The 21,894-nt window shown below is 47.0% G+C and overlaps 1 protein-coding gene across 2 annotated transcripts in view; it reads left to right on the top strand.

The window, feature by feature from the left end:
• Window positions 1–9,861: 9,861 nt before the first annotated feature.
• Window positions 9,862–21,894, top strand: part of ADGRD1 (adhesion G protein-coupled receptor D1) — a 292,701-nt gene continuing 280,668 nt past the window's right edge. For both annotated transcript variants that reach the window (XM_080985113.1, XM_080985112.1), the window contains exons 1-2: window positions 9,862–11,034; window positions 11,160–11,196. In XM_080985113.1, the coding sequence (XP_080841239.1) occupies window positions 10,981–11,034; window positions 11,160–11,196 (91 nt within the window). In that variant the 5' untranslated portion in view covers window positions 9,862–10,980. The remainder of the gene's footprint in view (window positions 11,035–11,159; window positions 11,197–21,894) is intronic.

Genomic DNA, 21,894 nt, shown 5'->3' with positions numbered 1-21,894 from the left:
CACCAACACTTTGAATTGTGCTCGGAACGTACCTGTGCTCGGAATCGGATGGATACATCGTCATCAACGGCCCACTCACCCTTGCTGGGGATAAGGTCTGTCTGGAGTGGGGGCACATGGGGGAAAGAGAAGGACCATTGAGTACAATGGTGGGTGGTGATCTCGTGGGAGGGGGGGGCTTTTGGGTTTTTTTGGAGGCTCCTCCAATTGACTGTTATGGGGGAAAGGAAAGGAGCTGGTTGAGTACATTGGCGGGTGGTGATCCGCTGCTGATCCCTTATTTTGGCTGCTGATTATTTTCGAGGCTGCTGATCCCTTATTTTCAAATCTGAAAGTTGACAGCTATGCCTCTGAGATCAGAGGTATATACATCTATGACTTCAGGCTTGTCACCCAATGCTACGCATATTTATCCAGAAGTAAGACTGATAGCCATGGGACTTACTCCCAGGAAATGGGAGTTCAGCCTGGAGCTGCAACTCTGAACACACTTACTTAGAGAGTAAGCCACAATGAACATAGAGGGACCTACTTCTGCATGAACACACATAGGACTGGGAACTTATTTTTCTGCCTAGATTCAATTCTTTCTTCTTCTGCCTTCCTATTATTGCTATTATTATTTTGGAATGATTCTGCCAACAGAAATTAAGTAAAAGCAACAAGGATTTTAACTTCCCCAGAGGCCTATAGTTTAAGCCAGAAGACGAAACATTAAAGCTATAACTCACATCAATTGTGTGGGGTTTTTTGGGAGCTTTTTCCTACCGGGATCAGCTATATTTTACTCATTAATAATCTCCATTACTTATTTAGAAATACATTTGGAGTACTTTTTATCCGTTCTCCTTTAGATTTCAAAGCCATCGAAGATATTAGGTCATTTGTAATGAAACTTAACAGCTAGAATTGCAAAGGATTTGTAATATATTGAGCTTGCCTGTGATGTTGGTAGAATATTTCAATTATCATCATCTATTAGATTTACATACTGCCCTTCATCAAAAAAATCTCAGGCTGGTTCACAGGATAAAGACGCAAATAAATTCAGGCAACAACCTGTTTATGTGGGGGTTACATTCTGAAGCACCGTGCACATCAGTGAAATCAATAATAATAATAATGATAGAAACCCATTGAAAAAGCCTACAAACACCTCATTCTGCCTGTCTCTGCCCTTTTGGTGACATTTCAGTGACTAAAAACATAATAAAACATTCAACATTAAAAAACTTCCTTATACAGGTAAAGGTAAAGGTAAAGGTAAAGGAACCCCTGACCATTAGGTTCAGTCGTGGCCGACTCTGGGGTTGTGGCGCTCATCTCGCTTTATTGGCCGAGGGAGCCGGCGTACAGCTTCCAGGTCATGTGGCCAGCATGACTAAGCTGCTTCTGGCGAACCAGAGCAGTGCATGGAACCGCCGTTTACCTTCCCACCGGAGCGGTACTGTCAGGGGTTCAGGGACAGAGGCACAGGGTAGGCAGGAGATGGAGAGCGATGGGGATGAATCCCAGGACAGCGAGGAAGAGGATGACAATGACTCAAGAGATTCCATGAGTCTTTCCAGCGAATCAGAGGATTCCCAGAAGGGGGCGCCGGTGGTCAAGGCCAGGGGAGCCCCAGGGGGGACGTGTCAGGAGCAGGGGGCCAGCGGGGGATCCCAAAGTGGCAGCTGGGCGTCAGGACCAGCCTCCCCGCCAGAGTGCAGCGAAGGGGGTGGAGGTTCCAGTGTATCAGGGGAGGCGGCTCCGGCAGTAGAGAAAGGAGGGAGGTCGGAGCAAGCCACCCTCCCGGAAGGGGAGGGGAGTAGTGAAGGGAGTAGCGTAGCTGTCAAAAGGAAAGTTAGAGGTTGGGCGCGCGCGCCAAGTTCAAATGTAGAGGCGCGCGGAAGTACAGGGAGCCCGGAGAAGGGGCCAGGTCCCAAAGCCCGCAGGAGGGGGCAAGAGCAGTCTGATTCCGCGTCGGAGGAATCCAGGAGGGGCGAAACCCCAGCGGGCAGAAAGACCCTGCGGAAAAGGAAAGAGAGAAAGAGGTGGAGCAGCGCAAGCCTCTTAAACTGGTGCAGGGGAGGGACGGATTCAGAGGGGACTTCAGCGGTCTAAGCCTAGCAGACGTAGGGCTGCGCGCCTCGGATCTGAAGCAAACAATGAACTGCAATAAACACTTTTGTATATAAGAAGAGATAGGCGTTGGTCTTTTGTGAGCTGAGACTTGAGGCAGCCCTGACAGGTACCTATTTATCTACTTGTACTTTGACGTGCTTTCGAACTGCTAGGTTGGCAGGAGCAGGGACCAAGCAACGGGAGCTCACCCCGTCGCGGGGATTTGAACCGCCGACCTTCTGATCGGCAAGTCCTAGGCTCTGTGGTTTAACCCTCAGCGCCACCCACGTCCCTATATACAGGGAAGTCTTCAAATGTCTTCTAGAGGTTGTATAGTCTCCTTGGCTTGGGGGCTCCATAACTCCATACCCTCTGATGAAAATAGTGATGTCCTAAGGAAAAGTGGGACATTCTGGGATCAAATCAGAAACCAGGAAGTCTTCTGTCCCTGGAAACTAGGGACCCTTTGAGGGTCTGTGAATGGCACAGATAGATTCAGCTGACTTGGACAGCATCACCAAGAGGAAGGCAATTCCAATAAAAACAGTATTAAGAAAGCTGCAGTACAAACTCCTCCACCCATCCCGTCTTTTCTGTAGCCTCCCTTTTAAGCAATCAGAAAAAAAAGAGAATTTTTCACTTTGGGTTCTCATTCTTTTCCTGGAGTGCCTTTTGTCAGCTTATGACAATTAGCTAATTTTCTGGCATTCACAGTGCTAAAATCTCTTGGAAGGCATCCGGTGTGAAATAGAGTTCTGAAACCAAGCTATCAAGTTTCATTGTGTTAGCTCATCAGCCATATGTTTAATTTTAAAAAAGAAAGACTCTGTCACACATACAAAGCAACATTTCTTTCTTTGCACCCACCTCTCTCTCTCTCTCTCCCTCCCCCTCTCTCTCTTTCTCTCTCTCTCTCGCTCTCTCTCTCTCTCACACACACAAAGTTTTAATATGATTTTGTGATCAACCCAAGAAGGAAGCTCCAGAGCTAAAGATGTCAAGTACAGAATTTTCCAACCTGGTGCCCTTCCGAGTGTTTTGGCCTCTTCCAGATGACCTGTTTATTCAGATTGCATCCCAATTTTCTTGCAGAAAGTTCCCATCCACACTTTGCATTTGAAGCACAGGCCTTCCTCTGAAGAATCCCGAGAACTCTGGCTTGTTAAGGGCACTGGGAATTGCAACTCAGTGAGTTCCTCGGATTTTTTGAGGGAAGTCATGTGCCTTAAGAATGTGCCTGCATGTGGTAATTGCAGTTTGTTAAGGGTGCTGTGAGTTAAAGGTAAAGGTAAAGGGACCCCTGACCATTACAGTCGTGACCGACTCTGGGGTTGCTGCGCTCATCTCGCTTTATTGGCTGAGGGAGCTGGTGTACAGCTTCCGGGTCATGTGGCGAACCAGAGCAGTGCACGGAAATGCCGTTTACCTTCCCGCTGGAGCGGTACCTATTTATCTACTTGCACTTTGACGTCCTTTCGAACTGCTAGGTTGGCAGGAGCAGGGACTGAGCAATGGTAGCGCACCCCGTTGCAGGGATTCGAACCGCCAACCTTCTGATCAGCAAGTCCTAAGCTCTGTGGTTTAACCCACAATGCCACCTACGTCCCTGTGCTGTGAGTTAGGTGGCCAATATTTCACTCAAAGAGCTGCAAAGGGCCGTGGTGGACTTCTAGGCCAGGGAAGAGCAGGGACAAGGAAGAGTTAGCAAAGAAAAAGGGTGCAATCATTTGGGACAGGCAAGTTGGCCAATTTTCTCCCAGTTTCCTCGTTTTTCCAGTCTTAAGTTCAGTTCTCAGCATTTCAACAGCAGTTTGAGAATACCTTTTTAAAAAGTCTATGCAGAATTAATGCTCCGACCCAGAGGTGGCCTGTCTCATTTTGCCATCTGAGGCGAAACAGGAAGTTGCCACCTCCACCCGCTGCCAAAGCTGGGGTTCTGCTACTGCAACTGCTTCTCCTCCCTTCTGTGGTGGAAGTGGGGGTCATAGCTGTCAACGCTTCCCATTTTTAAAGGGAAATTCCCTTATTCCGAATAGGATTCCTTGCAAGAAAAGGGAAAAGTTGACAGCTATGGTGGGGAAGAGAGGCACCGACAGAACTCCAGCGACACCGCAGGCACGTCCCATCCCTTCCATCGCCAGAGAAGTGAGGAGAACCAATGGCAGCAGTGAGAACTTGCCAGCAGCGGCAGAGCAAGCCGATTGGGCGCCTGGGGTGCCCCCAGGGGCGGGGCCAGCCACATGTGGGGCGGGGCAAGCCAGGGCAAGACCAGGGCCTCCAAGGAGTCCGCCTGCCTCCTTCCACTCAGTTGAGGGGGAGGCGGTGGGTGGACCGTTTGGGGCAGCATGGAGCCTGCGGGCACCCAAGCCACCGTGTGGATATATTTATACGAATTCCTCAAACTTACACGATCCTTTAAAATTAGCTGATGAAGGTGAATGCATTAAAACAGGGCCCTGTCCTGGTTTCTGATCTATATATTGACTTATGACTTCTGCTCAATGATTGAAACCAATACCTTCATGTTGAATCTGACTATGGACTAACGTGAACTTATCTCTACTCATAAACTCTTAACTCTAATTCTGTAATGAATTATTGTGTTATACATATCCTTATGAGTTTGAGTTTGTAATCTCTGTTTGAGTTTGTAATATCTATCTGAGTTTGTAATCCTTGTCAGAATACATACTTCTGAATGGATTAGTTTTTGTTACAATTGATTATTGATTTGCGAGTAGGGACTACTCCCACTACTGAAACGTATATTGGCCTGAGTTCTTGGTGTGCTTTTCACCTTGCAAAGCGGCATGGGGGGGTGCACTCGCATGCCACAGTCCAGGCGAGGAGAGGGGCAGGGGAGCTGCCCCCAACTCTCCTTCTTCTCTTTGCCCCCGGGTCAGAGCTGACCCGGGAGCAGAGCTGCAGCCAGGCATGAGGAAGCGCACTGCAGCCCAGGCGAAGAGAGGACCGGGCAAGGGGGCGCTGACTCTCTTCTCTCTGTCTCCAGGGTTAGGCTTGACCCTCTGGGGTGGAGCTGCAGCTGGCGGCATTGGGCCACCCCCCAAGGAAGCTGTCTCTGCAGCTCCTTCATGCGGTGGAGCCAGGCTCCAATGAGGGAGCCAGTTGTGGGGGCGCCTGGTTGCACCTAGTTGCGCCCCCTCAAAAAAATGTGCCATGCCCCCCCAGCCCCTCCATGCTATGTCACTGCTGCTGCTTCTCCTCACTTTGTTGGTGGCGGCAGGTGGGCAAAGTGGTGGGACCTGCCGCCTCTGGATCCCAGCAGTCAGGTGTGTGTGCAGGAGCCAGGCACTGTGACCAATAGGACCTTGCAGGACTGGGGCCTTCTGAAGAGGGAAGGCACTGCCACACAGGTGAGGCTGATTGGTAACTCAGAGCCGGGAAGGGATATAAGGTCAACATTTCCCTTCAGCTCTTTGCCACAGCGACACGTTCCCTGCCTTGCTGCGTTTGACTCCTTGACTCCTTGCTTCTTGATCCTTGGACCCCGATCCCTGACTTCATGACTCCTTGCTTCCTGACCCTCAGACCCTCGGCTTCCTGGCTTCGGGACTCCCGTTCCTGCTCCCACCCCACCATCTTGCCCCCGGTCCCGATGTCCCCATCCGGGACTTCGATCACTCGTGAACTGGACCGTGACACCAGCAGGCAATCGCCTGAGGCAATTGCCTTGCTGTGTCTGATGGTAGGGCCGGCTCTACCCTCAACTTCTGGAGTCTCCTTGCCAGGCTAGAGTGAAACCACTGTAGCCCCCTCACCATATGTCGTTGTTTTGTGTTAAGTTGGTCCGCTTCCTTTCATTATAACTTGGAGAGAAACATATAACATATATATTATTGTGGCTTAGATGTTCTCTGGGATCTAGCTTGCCGCCAGCTCCTACAGCACTGCTGTTTAGCTTCCTTTCCCCTCCTTTTGCTGTTTCTCTGCATGCTTCTGGTTTTCCTTAAGAGGCCTCCTTCCTTCCAGCAATCGAAAACAAAATAAAGCACAACTTTCTGTTGTGCTTTTTATCCTCCTTCCTTAAGCTGCAGTTCTTTTTTCCCTCCTGATGATGGAGCAGTTGGACAGTCAACGACGTGTATGGATTTATTTTTACTCTGAAAGGGTTCTTCTTAGCAATTTAATTAAGGGTTTAAGCACATGCTTTGTACAAACACAGGTAGCGGAGGTGCATAGTCAGGCAAATACATGGAAGGGGGCCCCTAGCCTGTTCTGTCTTAAAGGGGAGGGGTTCATTTTGAGTGAAGTGGAGCTAATAGTGCCAGCACTTAACCCCACCCTCTGCGCTTGAACATGTGGGGAGGGGGAGCAACTGGGATGAGCCATTTGGAACAGGGAAAGTGGGGAATGGCTCTCTGCCCAAGATGTCCCCCTCCTAAAGACATTTTTCTTAAAAGGTATTGAATGCAAAGGTTTTCAACACCCTTCTAGCTGCAGAGGGGGCAAGCTAGCTAGGGGTGGACAGATCCGACAATTTCAGTTTTACTCAGTTTTTCATTTTTTTGCAATAGGCAGTCCAGTTTTTGCCACATTTTTGCATCAGTGTGCAGAGTTTCAAAGTCCTCCGGAAAAATTGCCAAGGGCAATATATACACAATTTTATATGCTATTTTGCATCACATGCAAACTTCTGTGTGTTGTTTGCGTTGATGTGTGTGCATGCAAATATATATTTATGCACAGGTTTGCTGCGTTTACCTAATAGCTGCTATTAGGTTTGCTGCTGTTAGGTTTGGCCAGACCGCCCCCCTCCCCTCCAGGTATGGTCAGCACTGAGTATTTGGTTGCTGTCAGAAAGGAAAAGGGAGATGTGCTGGGTGTGTGTGTGTGTGTGTATGTGTAACGGGTCAGAGCCAACACTGGGGAAAACCTCATGGACAGGAAGAGTCCTGTTGTTCAGGTTCAGGCTTGTGTTTGGTTTTCTGATGAATTTTTATTGTTTTAGGTCTCATCAGCGCTACACGTTTAAAACAGATATATCACTGTGTACAGTCAAGGCTTCCCCCAGGAATCATGGGAATTGTAGTTTAAAGGTGCTGAGAGTTGTTAGGACACCCTCTTCCCCACTCACAGAGCTACAATTCACAGAGCAGTTGTGTCACTATTGTGTCACTCTGTTTACTGGAAACTTCTGGTTTGCATGTGGCTGGTCCCAGGTACCATCGCTGGGCATCTCTGGGTAGGGCTAGGAGAGATCCCTGTCTAAAACCTGTGCGTGCCACTGTCAGTCTGTGTAGACCAGAGCTTTCCAAACTTTGCATGTCGGTGACACACTTTTTAGGACATGTATCATTTCGTGACACAGTAATTCAGTTTTACTAGCAAACCAGAGATTAAACAAACTCCTTTCCAGGCCTGGGAGGAGTGTGGAGAGCGTTTGCGCGTCATACCTACACACTGTGTCACGACACACAGTTTGGAAAGCTTTGGGGTAGACAGTACTCAGCTATGTGTACCAATGATCTGACCCGGTAGAATAGGGTTGTCATACGTCTTGGTTTCCCCTTGGTTTCCCCTTGGTTTTCAGAGGTAAAATCACCATCCTTGTGGCATCTCTGGTGGTGGTGCGGCTTTGTGCAGCCTTCCTGGGGCCTCTATAGGCCTCAAGGTGTTTTCAGTAACGACCAGGTCTGGCATGGTCTTCCCAGGGCTGCTCAACCTTGCATCATCTGGAGATGTAGCTACTTGGTGGTGGCGCCCTCCCTGTGGTACACCATGCCTTTAGACGCAGGGACGTAACAAGGGGGGTGCAGTAGGTGTGGGCAAAGCCGGGTGTTCCTACTGGGGGGGGGGGACAAAATGGCAGGCGGCACTCACCACGGGGCCTGCAGCGTGCCCGAGTTACGTGTCTCCAGTGCCTGCAGGTTCCACGCTGCCTGCCCATTGCCTCCCCCCCAGCTGTAGGGCAGCTGAGGCCCCATTGCGTGCCCCGTCCCGTTCCTATGGGTGGTTCGCCCTGCCCCTGTGGGAGGTTCGCCCTGCCCCGCCCCCGGGCATGCCACCCTAGGTGCCCGAGAGGCTTCCTCCACCGCTGTTCAGATGTCAAGGAAATAAACAACTACAGTGGTACCTCAGGTTACATACGCTTCAGGTTACAGACTCCGCTAACCCAGAAATAGTGATTCAGGTTAAGAACTTTGCTTCAGGATAAGAACAGAAATCGTGCTCCAGCGGCGCGGTGGCAGTGGGAGGCCACATTAGCTAAAGTGGTGCTTCAGGTTAAGAACAGTTTCAGGTTAAGAACAGACCTCCGGAATGAATTAAGTACTTAACCTGAGGTACCACTGTATCTGACTTTTAGAAGACCTCTGAAGGTAGCCCTGTTTAGGGAAGTTTTTAAGGATTGATGTTTTTAGAAATGTTGTAAAGTGGCTGGGGTATAAATAATAAAATTCTTCTTCTTCTTCTTCTTCTTCTTCTTCTTCTTCATTATTATTATTATTATTACCGTGACTCGTGAGCAGGAGGCTGAAGGCAGCAAAGGTAAGAGAGAGGAGGGAAGTAGGGGGTGAGCAGGTGGGCGAGGAAGGGGTCAGCGGCAGGGAGGGGGCAAACGACAGAGATGGAGGATGGTGGTGGTAGGGGATGCCCCAAATTTTTCTCACAAAATGTTGGAGGCTATGTCATTCTCATTTTTAATTACCATAGTTACATATTTGAATGCACCTTTTATCTTTTACTGCTATTATTTTACTTCACCCCCTCCTCCCTAGCCCACCTACATATGTGCCCTATTTTTTGCTCTTCAAAATATGGCAGCCCTACGGTTAGAAGGGCAGCTTTGTATTAGGGGATGGGCTATGTGTCCGTGGTACAGCATCTGCTTTGTGGGCAGAGCATCCCATGTTCAAATGCTGGGATCTCCAGGTACAGATGGGAGAAACCCCTGTCTGATATCCTGCAAAGTCACTGCCAGGCCGAGTAGATAAGATTGAGCCAGATGGACCAGGCATCAGGCAAAGAATAAGGCAGCTTCCAGTGTTCTGTTTTGTCCTGGCTTGTTCTCTGCTCCTAGTTTCTGGCTTCTCTGATCCAGATCACTCTTTCGCCCTCAACTGACCCAGAGCTGCTGGCTCCCAACTTGCTCCAGATTGTTCCCCAGCCCTGATAATGTGTGCGCACACTAACATGCTTTTTCAAGATGCAAAATCCAAATGAAACTGGAAGAGAGTTTCAGGAGCAGGGACTGTGAAATGGGGACTGTCCCTGGTGGATAGTAAGCAGTTGGAGGATTTATGGCTGGCTTCCTGCGTGTTTTCTAAGAAATGTGTCTCGTTGAGTTCAACGGCGCTTACTTCCAAGGAGAGATGGGGGAGAAGTTCCATTCACTTTGCATTTAAGGGCTATCCCTGTGATGGGGTGAGCTCCCGTTGCTCGGTCTCTGCTCCTGCCAACCTAGCAGTTCGAAAGCACATCAAAGTGCAAGTAAATAAATAGGTACCACTCCGGCAGGAAGGTAAGCAGTGTTTCCGTGCGCTGCTCTGGTTTGCCAGAAGCGGCTTAGTCATGCTGGTCACATGACCCGGAAGCTGTACACTGGCTCCCTCGGCCAATAAAGCGAGATGAGCGCCGCAACCCTAGAGTCGGTCACAACTGGACCTAATGGTCAGGGGTCGCTTTACCTTTAATCTGCAGTTCATAAATGGAAACCCAGCTGTTTTTCAAACTTCTCCCATTGAATTTTGCAGTGCCGTTGTCCAGCCAAGTAATGTCTACAGAAGTGCATATAGGTGCATCAAAATGCATATATTAGTGAAAACAGAATGCAAAAATGCATTATATTAGGAGAAACTGCTTTGCCAAATGTGTGCATATTTGACAAAATTGCACACAAAAATGTGTCTGTTAAGAGAAATGGGCACTAAAGTGCTGCTGAATTTTTGCGAGGACTTGAAAAAACCCAAATTGATATGGAAATCAGAACTTAAGATTGGAAGAATGAGAAATGGAGAACAACTAACAGATTTGCTCATTGCTATTAAGCTTGCATAGCATTGTAACAAAAACTCCCGTTTGCTATCTCTCTCACACAGAAACCTAAACTGTGGTTCACACAGATTTAAATTAGTATTTGCACTCGCTTCGTACTTCTCACATGGCATCTGTTTAACTTTTTTCTTTTTCTTTTTTTGAGCTACCTCCTCTTCCAACAACTCCCCCTTTCCTTCTGACTGGCTGGTGTTAGGACCCAGCAAAGGAGGCTGGCTGGTAATGCGATATAGAAACAGAGTACCCAAATGGGACAAAGTTTGAGCAGAAAGCATGACATCATTTTGACTTTCTCTCCACCCAAAGAGGACTGGGATGGAGGTGTAAACTTCAGCCACCCAGTCTGTACGGGAAGAGAGCAACTCAGTCCAGCCCAGTTTCTGTGGGAAAGAGGAAGAACCGAGAGCCTGGTGGATAATCAGAATGGACCTCCTTCATTATTGATCAGCCCAGTCCTCACCCACTGGCTTCAGACAGAAACAATATATTTCTAAAAAAGGGAGTGGAAGGCAGAAGACGACGCTTGGGAATAAAATCTGTGGGCAGAAACCTGCACGTGTAACTTTCCAGATTCTTTCCACGGGATGGTACCGATTTCACTTAAACTATTCATCCTTGCTCAGTTCTTTGGAATTTAATTTACCAGCCACTGAAGTATTCCACCTTCAAAGGAAAAAAAAGCATTTGTTGTCGGGCATCGGCAAGGGAACACCTCTTCTCCTGTGAATGGATTATTTTATTTGATCCTGCCTGGAAAATGCCCCTCCAAAAAGAATACAAACCTGTGCAGAGAGTTAATGTTTTGTGAACTGAGGAGAACTCACTGGAGAGTTTGCTTTGGTTTTCACTTCCAGGACAGGAACTATGGAGAATTTGTTGTCCCTGTTGTGTTGCCTCTCCCTGCTGATTTTATTTCAGGTAAAGAACCCCCATGGATTTGACAAATTCACCCTCCACCTTTTCCCTGTTTTTTTTTTTCTTCAACACTTTTGCTTCCTTGTGCCATATTCATATAAATCTATTTTGTTTTCTTTGACACGCAGGTGTACGGAAACCATACCTGGCTACGCAAACACCCAGGTAAGGAACGTTTGGTTTTTGCTGGTTTGAAATGATTATAATCTTTGTAATTGCCACAACACCACTATTTGTTGGCCGATGGCTTCTGTTTGCGTAGGCTTGCTTGCTGAAGCCTCAAGCTGTCTCTCTTCTCTGCCCTTCACCCTAAGGTCTCAGGGTAGATCAAAGCAGTATAATCATGGAATTAAAAGTATGTAAAATCAGTACCTACTCTTATTTTCATAATTGTAAAACATTTCCAATCAAATGGAATATGTTAAACAAAACACAAGAAGAAAAATACCTAAGCTACCCAGATTAGCTTGCACCCTGAGATTCCCAAGGCACAGCAAATGTAGAGACTTGGTCTCATGGTGCAAGCAAATTGGAACAGGTTGCTTGGGGTATCAATATTGTTTGGGTGCCAATAAACTAGTAAGCAATGTGAGAGGTTATGCTCCTTTAGTGGCTCAAAGGCACAGCTTTTTGGATCGTGAACACACTCCTGAGATTATAATGACCAGTGTGATGTGGTGGATAAAGTGCTGGAGATCTGGGTTCGAATTCCTACTAATCCATGAAACCCATTGGGAACTATTGAGCCAGTCACTCTTTATTTATTCAAAGTTTAATTTCAGTCACTTTTAAGGGCTGTGCCCTCACAAAGCAACATACAAACAAGAAGGAGGAAACATGTTAACGTGAAATAGCCATGTTAGCAAACATACAGAATGCTTCAAGAAGCTTAAGCTAACCAGATTGCGTTCTCAGTTGAAGGCAGCATTGAAGAGGAAAGTTTTCAACTCTTGTCTAAATGCATGTATTGGTGGGGGCGAGGCACAAATCAATGGAAAGAGAGTTCCACAGTTCTGGAGACACCACTGAGAAGGCCCTGTCTTGTGTGCATGCCAACCTAATCTACCTCCCAAGTTGTTGTGAGGCTTAAAAATATTTTTCAAACCACCCAAAACCTCCATCCAGCTGGAGTTATAGGAATGTAGTTAAAAATAAATCTATAGATTAAAAGCAAAGGGGCCGCGTGTGCTGGCCCCTTCATAAAAATATAACAAACGGTGGTGGTGGGGAACAAGAAGTACAATGCAGCTGCAAAAAGTCTTGGGACAGATTCCCCCCACCCCCGTCCGTTTAAATGCATTTGTTCATCAACAGCCAGAACATGAGTCCGGCGAGGAACCATTAAAACACTTGCATTTCCTCCAACAGCAGCATTGGGGTGGAGAACAATTCTTTTGATACAGAAAATGGGATGGGGGGGGGAAGGGGTTAAACAACCCCCTATTGCATCACTCTGTTCAAAGCACCAGTTCCCACCCAACGCCACATTTCATTTCTTTAAAACCCAAACACCCCTCCAGTGACACAGCCAGGAAAAGTGTAGTTTTGTTCTTCGAGACACATGGATCTGGCCCAGACGGATCTGCAATTAGGGATGTGTGAATCTGTCCATTTCAGTTCCATTTCCCATATTCCCACTTCTGTTTGCAAATTTCATTTTTAAAGTCCTCATGTGTCCAGTTCTGGGCACCACAGTTCAAGAAGGACATTGACAAACTGGAACGTGTCCAGAGGAGGGCAACCAAAATGGTCAAAGGCCTGGAAACGATGCCTTATGAGGAACGGCTAAGGGAGCTGGGCATGTTTAGCCTGGAGAAGAGGAGGTTAAGGGGTGATATGATAGCCATGTTCAAATATATAAAAGGATGTCACATAGAGGAGGGAGAAAGGTTGTTTTCTGCTGCTCCAGAGAAGCGGACACGGAGCAATGGATCCAAACTACAAGAAAGAAGATTCCACCTAAACATTAGGAAGAACTTCCTGACAGTAAGAGCTGTTCGACAGTGGAATTTGCTGCCAAGGAGTGTGGTGGAGTCTCCTTCTTTGGAGGTCTTTAAGCAGAGGCTTGACAACCATATGTCAGGAGTGCTCTGATGGTGTTTCCTGCTTGGCAGGGGGTTGGACTCGATGGCCCTTGTGGTCTCTTCCAACTCTATAATTCTATGATTCTATGATTCTATGAAAATTCCTCAGCATCTTAGGGAACGTTTCTCCTAATATTCACACATTAATATGAAATTCTGCTTAACGTGAACATTTCCCTTAAAGCATAGTTCCCCTGATATAATGCTTTTTTTTTTTTTGGGTTGCTGCTGTATATGCAGTTTTATGCACAATTTACCCTTGGGCACACTGCTTGGCTGGAGAGCTGCTTGCAAAATTTGGAGAAATGAATTTGCAGGCTCCTAAGTTAAATTGCCAGCGTCTCCAGGTACGGCTGGGAAATGCCATTATCTGAGACTCCCGGAGACAGTCTGTAGACCAGAGTTGGGTAGACTTCAGTCTTATCTGATCAGATTTGTTGTTTATTAGAACCACAGCCAAGTGCAAGAGATGTATAGATGGAATGAAAGGACACGGTTTCTCTCTGAGCCTAGAACAGGCATCCCCAACCTGCGCCCCCCCAGATGTTTTGGCCTACAACTCCCATGATCCCTAGCTAACAGGACCAGTGGTCAGGGATGATGGGAACTGTAGTTCAAAACATCTGGAGGGCTGAAGGTTGGGGATGCCTGGCCTAGAATATTGTTTTCAGTTATAACTTAGTTGTGGGGATATGGTTTTGTTGCTGCAATTATTAAAGCAGTTGGGAGACAGAAAACCTTGCTGATCTACTGCAAATTATCCAGAGAGATCTGCAAGTAGATCCCAATCTAGCTTCTGCCCACCCCAGTATAGACAATACTGTTGGGTGGGCTGGCTTTGCATAAGGCTATGTTCCAGAACTTCTTAGGCTAATGGAATGAAATACTCTAATAATATCTTTATTGTCATTGTACAACATGTGTACAATGAAATTAAACGAGCCTGCCCCCACAAACACTCAATCTCTTATTGAACAACACACCATCTCGCAAGTCAATTTTGCTATGTTATTTTCAGTTCAACAGCCTAACTGCCCACGGATAGAAGCTATTTTTTAGCCTGTTGGTACGGCTGATTATACTTCTATATCTCCTGCCTGAGGGTAGAAGATTAAAGAGGTGATGGCCGGGGTGTGAGTCATCCCTGAGAATTTTTCTCGCTCCCCTAAGGCAACGATCCCTTGCGATGTCATCTAGTGGACTTAAGGGACAGCCCATGATATCATGTGCTGTGTTCACCATCCTCTGTAGAGACTTTCTGTCTGTGGCTGTCAGGCCAGCATACCACACTGTGGTACAATATGAGAGGACACTTTCTATTGTGGACCGGTATAAGGAGTTCATCAGTTGTTGTTTCACATTATTCTTTCGCAAGACCCTGAGGAAATGGAGTCTCTGTTGAGCCTTTCTGACCACCTGAGTTTTGTTGATTTTCCAAGTGAGGTCCTTACTAAGGTAAACTCCCAGGAATTTAAAGGAGGAGACTCTTTCCACACAGCCCCCCCCCCGATATACAATGGGTTCCCCTCTCTTCCTCCGGAAGTCCAACACCATCTCCTTTGTCTTACTAATATTTAGGTGCAAGTTATTCTCTAAGCACCATGTAGATACTTTTTGAACCTCCCCTCTGTATGCTGTTTCTCTCTGTGTGTTTGTGTGTATGCATGTAACACAAAGTGACATTTCCTTATTTTATCCACCGATGCAATATTCTGATCAAGGGCAATGTTTCCCAACCCATAGGTCACAAAGTGGGCCAATTGTGGGTTAGGAAGCCTGTGCAAGTGAGTTAAAGGCTTTATAAGTAAACGTCAAATACTTCCTTTTAATACTTGACAAGTATGAGAACACCACTTGTAACCGAACATTGGAGAGGCTCACGTCTTGCAGATTAACACTTGGGAGCTGCTCTTTGCTGACTGGTGGCAGATGTGGTGACAATTCACCACAGAGTGCTCTCATACCAGGAACAGTTTTGAGTGATTATTACAGTTCCCTTCTGATGTGTCCAGGAATATCCTGCAACCAGATGCTTAATGGTCTTACATTCCCATCAAGCAAACTGCGATAAATATTTCAACAAATTTTGCATTAACAGAGTGCTATGCAGATTTTTGCTTGCATGCCTCAAGTAACGGTTATGAAACAGGCAATCTTGCAGTCAAAACCTTGCACGGCGTTTTCATTTAAAGGCAAACCTACCTAATTTGCAGTTTGCGAGGCAACACGGGAACACACAGCCATCCTTTGAAAATTGCACTTTTCTCAATTTTGCAACGTGGTTCGCCAGTCAAGTAATGTGTGCAAAATGCAAAGTGTGCATGAAAGTTCGTATCTTAGTGAAAATGACATAAAAAGATGCATATATTCTGGAACATTGCTTCCAAAAAAAAATGTGTATATTAGGCAAGATTGCATTTAAAATGCGTACATAAGGAGAAACGCACACTAAAATGCTGATGAATTTTCATAATGGCTTTCTTAATTAAGAAAATTGCAAAGTGATGTGGAAATGTGAAGAGCTGAGTTTAAGATTGGAAAAATGAGGAAATGTGAGAAACCGACATCTTTGCTCATCCTGAGACTCAGGCTCCACCCCTCGATGCTATAAATCTCAATCAGGCACTCTTCTGAGATTTCATAGGGCAGTTAATCTATATTATCGCAGCCACGAGGATTAGAAACTTGCCTTAAAAATACGAAAACATTCTATGCACAACACAGACACAAACAGAACTAAGCTCCCCCAGTTTAGAGCTGAAGAACATTTCTGTATGTTAGAATCTCCTGGTGCAGGTTCTGCCATCCATTTCTCACTCCCACTCCCTGTGTGGCACACCTGGAGCCCTTGATCAGTTGTAGAAAGCTGAGCAGTGGGCTGGATGACAGCATCTGTGGACAGAGCAGGAAGGAGAAGCAATGGCTGTCTTCTTTCCTTCCCCACCAGCTGACCCCTGGACCTGGTGCTGTAGACACTTAAGCAACACAGTACAGTTATACCTCATGTTGCATCCGCTTCAGGTTACGTGTTTTGTGTTGCCTCCCACGGCAACCCGGAAGTACTGGAATGGGTTACTTCCGGGTTTCGCCACTCACGCATGTGCAGACGCGTTAAATCGTGCCGTGTGCATGCGCAGACATGGCCCTTTGGCTTGTGTCAGTTCTGTGTTACAGACGGGCCTCCAGAACGGATCCTGTCCGTAACACGATTTTCCACTGTGTCACCGTCCGTTTTATGGGAGGTCAAAGTCCTGGCAGAGGACGTCAGGACCGGGCCAGATGGCGGGGTGGGAGCAGGAACAAGAGTCCAGAAGCCAGGAGTCCAGAAGCCAAGGGTCAGAGAGCCGGGAGTCCAGAAGCCAAGGGTCCGAGGATCAGGAAGCAAGGAGTCAAGAAGCCAAATGCAGCAACACAGGAAGCGTGATGCTGTGGCAAAGAGCCAAAGGGAAATGCTGACCTTATATCCCTTCCCGACTCTTGCCACCAGATGCTGTGAGTTACCAATTGGCCTCACCTGTGCGGCTGCGCCTTGCCTCTTCAGAACAAACTTAGGAAAGCCCCTGTCCTGCAAAGCCCTACCGGCCACAGGGCCTGGCTCCTGCATGCACTCCAGACACACTGTAGTACAATTGTACAGCATCTACCTGAATTCACTCCTGTGAGATAGGTTAAGGTGAGTTCCAACTCTCCCCACCCCAGAGGCAGGTGAAGAGTGAGACCTGCTGGCCATAGTGATGTTTGTGAGAGGCACAGAAAAGACTTGAGAGACTTCCTTGAATTATAAGTTTATGAATATGATTGTGGGGCATAGGACCATTGAGGTAGAGCTGTGGGTTTTTGGGGTGCAGGGGAAAAGATTGTGGTAGAGCTCTGATCCATCTTGCCCCAGTAGCAGGCTCCTGATGAAGTGGGAACCATACACACAATCCCACTTGCAATGATCTCGGTTGCGGTTTCAGCAATGCTGAAAACTTGTTCCACGATCTGCTGCAATTATGGTTGCTCTGAAGCTCAGCCTCAGCACGAGTGGCTGGTTTGCAGCTCACTGTTAAAAACCTCTCCAGATCTGTTCACGCAAATAACATCTGCTTTTTGTGGCTGGGATGGATACTGTAAGTGCCACATGTTTTATAGACTTGGAAAGTCCAGGCCAAGCATTAGGCCGTTTCCTGATACAAATCTTTTCAGTCTACACAGGAGCTTTGATGCCCATTTCTTTTTTCTTTCTTTCTTTTAATTAACAACTGTATTTCTTCAGGATGTATTATCCTGCAAAGAAAGAGAAGAGGTTGACTCCATTGCTGACTCCGTTGCTGCTGCTTTAATCCTACTCCATACTTACTCTTTCTTTACTCCTACATCAAAATTAATGAGCTGAAGGATGGTCTTTAAACGGAAGGCTTAAAATGTAGAGTGGTTGGTCTCCCTTAGGAGAATGGAAAAAAAAAATCAGTGAAGCAAGGACTGCCTTTGCCTTTCAAATAGTCCTTTAAAAATGCACATTTCATAAGGCCTTTCCTGAATGGGCTACTTCTCTCCTGATTGCTGCAAGCTCCTTCTCGGTGAAAGGAGATCTAATTTTAAAAAAAGAACGGCAAAGATGGTTTAATATTGCTACGGTTCCTGTCACTAGGCAGCTCAATTCTATTGATTTTCTTTCTGTTTTTCTTTTAAAAAGGTTGTATTGGGTATGTATTGGCTAGTACCCATGCCACCACCAACACATTTCATTATTAGCATGATCCCAGGACATGGCTAGGGATCACCGTAAGAAAATGCCTCCTAATTTGTACGTGACAAATTTGAAGGGAGTTAATGGTAATGTTGGGGGGGGGACATTAGACATTATTTGCGGGCTTTGAGGGGGCTTATTGATTTGCTGCAGCAGTGACAGCATTCCTTTCCTTCTCTCTTTTCAAAATGACTGTCGGTGGAACTTAGACTCATAGAATTGCAAAGTTGGAAGGGACACCAACCCTCTGTAATGCAGGAATCACTGCTAAAGAATCATTGACAGATGGCCACTCAACCTCTTTTTAAAATCCTCCAAAAAGAAAAGTCCATCACCGTCTGAGGTAGTTTGTTTCACTGTCAAACAGCTCTTACCACTGGGAAGTTTCCCCTAATGTTTAGCTGGAATCTCCTTTCTAGTAATTTGAATCCACTGGTTTGGGCCTTACCCTTCGGGGCAGCAGAAAACAAGCTTGATTCATCCTCCATGTGACAGCCCTTCAGATATTTGAAGATGGTTGTCATATCACCTCTCAGTCTTCTCTTCTCCAGGCTAAACATACCCAGCTCCCTCAAGCATTCCTTGTAAGGCTTGGTTTCCACTCCACTTCTCTCAGTGGAAGGCCCCCCCAATGCTTCCTCAAAATGACATCGTGAGATCATTGTTAAAGGGACATTATGGGAATTGCTACTATGCAACAAGTGCAGGTTGTATTAGCAAACAGGGATGCAGGTGGCACTGTGGTCTAAACCACTGAGCCTCTTGGGCTTGCTGATCAGAAGTTCGACGGTTCAAATCCCCTCAACGGGGTGAGCTCCCGTTGCTCTTTCCCAGCTCCTGCCAACCTAGCAGTTCGAAAGCAGGCCAGGGCAAGTAGATAAATAGGTGGGAAGGTAAATGGTGTTTCTGTGCACTCTGGTTTCCGTCACGGTGTTCTGTTGCACCAGAAGCAGTTTAGTCATGCTGGCCACATGACCCGGAAAGCTGTCTGTAGACAAACGCTGGCTCCCTCGGCCTGAAAGCGAGGTGAGCGCTGCAACCCCATAGTTGCCTTTGACTGGACTTAACCGTCCAGCGGTCCTTTATCTGCCTTTTACCTTGTTAGCAAATGAGCCAAGGACATTTCTTTGCAGTGATATGCCAGAGTGGATCACCTATATAAGCCAGATGGGTCTAACTGTAATTTTTTAAAATAAAAATTCTTGGATCACAGTTATGTAACTAGCTGCCATCCATTCCTCTAGCGGGGGAAGCAAACCACCTCCCTCCTGGGCCCAGCTGGCTAGAGAAAAAAGGGTTGGGGGCATTGGGGAGACAAAGAGAGACAGGGATCCCACCCTCCGTCTTTCACTACCTCATAGGTTCTGCCATTTATGAGGCACAGGTTCGAAATGCCCATGAAAAATGGCTTCTGTTTTATTTTAAGTGGTGATCTGAATTTTTACAAGGTTTCTGGAATGTTTGGAGAATGTGTTCATTGCGGATCATGGGCTGCAAGTCATGAAACTTCACAACTTGCTTACTATTTCCCCCTCCCCCACGTCCCTCCACCCTCACATGCCCTTTTCTTTCCCTCGCTCTCCTCCAGGGACCTGGAAGAGTGCCAGGGCATGCAAACAAAATATACAATTGGAATAGATGCACCTCTATTCTTTCATAAGAAAGATTCTGTTTCCAGATTATATATGGCTATTAGTGAGCAACAGTCTGTTTCTTTAGCGCTGGGTCTGCTCATCCTTCCTGATTCTTCACAGGCAGTGTTTCACGCTGAATATTTTATTTGTATTGCTTTGACTTAAAAAAAGAAAGAAAGAAAAAACAGACACAGGATTTCAAATAGACTTGTTGATTTAACAATTGTGTGGCTTGAATGCTTACGCTGCAGAACAAAGTATTAAATCAAATTCCATTGTTCATTTGTGCCAGCTAACTCTCATAAAATCCATTTTGCAGGGTTGCACTCCTTCCACACAATGTGGATGGGCCACAGCTTAGGATGGATGAGTTTGTCCGTTTCAGTTTCTCATTTGTCTGATCTTATGTTCCGTTTCCCATATTTCCACATCAAGTATGAGATGTTTATCACTGTTATTGCTGCTTATTGAATTTCTAACCCACTCTTCGTCTCCGTGGCGGCGAACCCCCCCCCCCCCAGTGTTAAAACAATAAAATTAAAAGAAGCTAAAAACGTTTCAGAACATTAAGAACACCCCAGAACATTTAAAAACAGTTTAAAAACAACTGATAATGTCAAGGTCAGCATCAAATGCTTGGGTCAGCAATAGGCCTGGGTGGGGTATCGATACTTCACTAAGGACTGGTATGAGGGCCAGAGCGCAATGGCAGATTCACCCGGCAGTATATCATGGGTGAAACTGCCAACACTCCTGAGTCCTTCTGCCACCAGCGTCCAGAGTGCTGAAGCAGAAACCAGCTGCAGCCAGGGGCTGGTGGCAGAAGGGGCTCAGGAGCAGTAGCGGTTTCACCTGCAATTTGCGTGGCGAGTTCCCACCCCCACCAGTGGAAATAAAGACATGTGACACAATTATTTAAGGTTAACGGGCTAAATATGGCCACAACTTATTGGTTACAGATGATGAGCTGAATTGGCTTAGGCATTGGTCCTAACCAACTATCCAGCTTCAGCCCAACCACTTGAAGTCCAGAAAGGGTTAACCACCATTGGGTGAGTCCTGCTTATGCACATCAACTAGGAACTCCCCCCGGGTCACCGCTAGGGGGCGTGCCTTAGGCCCTCACCTCCCCAGGCTTCGGACAGGGCCACAACCCCCGGAATCCTTTATTGGACTACCCTTCAATATGCGGGGGAGGTGATGGCGCTTCCTCCCCTCTTCCATCTACAGAAGTATACCAGTGCCAATGCCTAACTGCCAATACCAAGGAAGTTGTGATGATTTGCTATGAGGTAGGCGAAAAACCAAGTGGCTGGTGCTAATTTCCAAGTGGAAAAAATTCCTACCAGGCCCCTCAATGGCGACCAACCGAAGTCCATAGCAAGGTCAAAGACGAAACCTTAAAGGGCAGGAGGGTGGGAAACTGGAGCAGCTGGAGGCGGCAAAAGAGGGAGATCCCCAGCTGCGCCTGTGTTAAATAGGGCAGGCCACACACCCCGAGACAGCCGATTGGCTGTCCAGTGGATGACGCAGCTGGGGATTCCTGCCACCGCACGCATGGTGGGGGTGTGCAGCTCGCAACCCCACCTTCTCTTAAGGCAGAAGTGGCTATACCACCAGGTGATACCGCCATGACACTCTGGCCCTCATACTGCAGAAGGAAGAACAAGTTACATCGGCCAGGGCCAATGTAGTTTGTTCCTACCTCGGTTGTCTGCGTGGGCAGGGGGCTCCTCAGTGAAGAAGGGCAGGAGGAGCTAGCTGCCTTGTCCCTGATGCTATGGGCACCAGGGTGAAACTGCCCTAGCTCCAAACTGTGATGGTTTCACCCCAGCACCTTGTGGGGCCGGGGTTGAGGCAGCCAGCTCCTCCCTTTCAACATAGCCCAGGTCTAGTCAGCAAGAATGTTTTAAAGTTTTTTGGTTTGTGGAAGTGTGAATTAGGCAAAATTTTCATGCAAACCAAATGGAAATTCTCTCCCTCCCTCCCCCACCCCCCGCCACACCTGGTGGTAGAGCAAATGGTTATCATAAGGTTAAGAACTTACCTGTAATTCGTTCTGGAGGTCCGTTCTTAACCTGAAACTGTTCTTAACCTGAGGTACCACTTTAGCTAATGGGGCCTTCTGCTGCCGCCACACCACAGGAGCACAATTTCTGTTTTCATCCTGAACCAAAGTTCTTAACCCGAGGTACTATTTCTGGGTTAGCTGAGTCTGTAACCTGAAGCGTCTGTAACTCGAGGTACCACTGTATTGCTTCTTGTTGCATCACATCCAACTATCCCAGCTTCAGTTCTTAGCATCTCTGGGCAGGGCAGCGAAAGTCTCTTTGTTAGGACTGCCCTGTGAGCAACAGTCAGGTGACTGAGGAGCCAGGAACCAGGGGCAATGGGACAAGCCAGTAGTCAGGAC

Source organism: Podarcis pityusensis (genome assembly GCF_964106645.2).
Source record: "Podarcis pityusensis genome assembly, chromosome: 16".
NCBI lineage: Eukaryota > Metazoa > Chordata > Lepidosauria > Squamata > Lacertidae > Podarcis > Podarcis pityusensis.
Note: the sequence above shows the minus strand (reverse complement) of the source record. Positions and strands in the feature narration are given on the sequence as shown.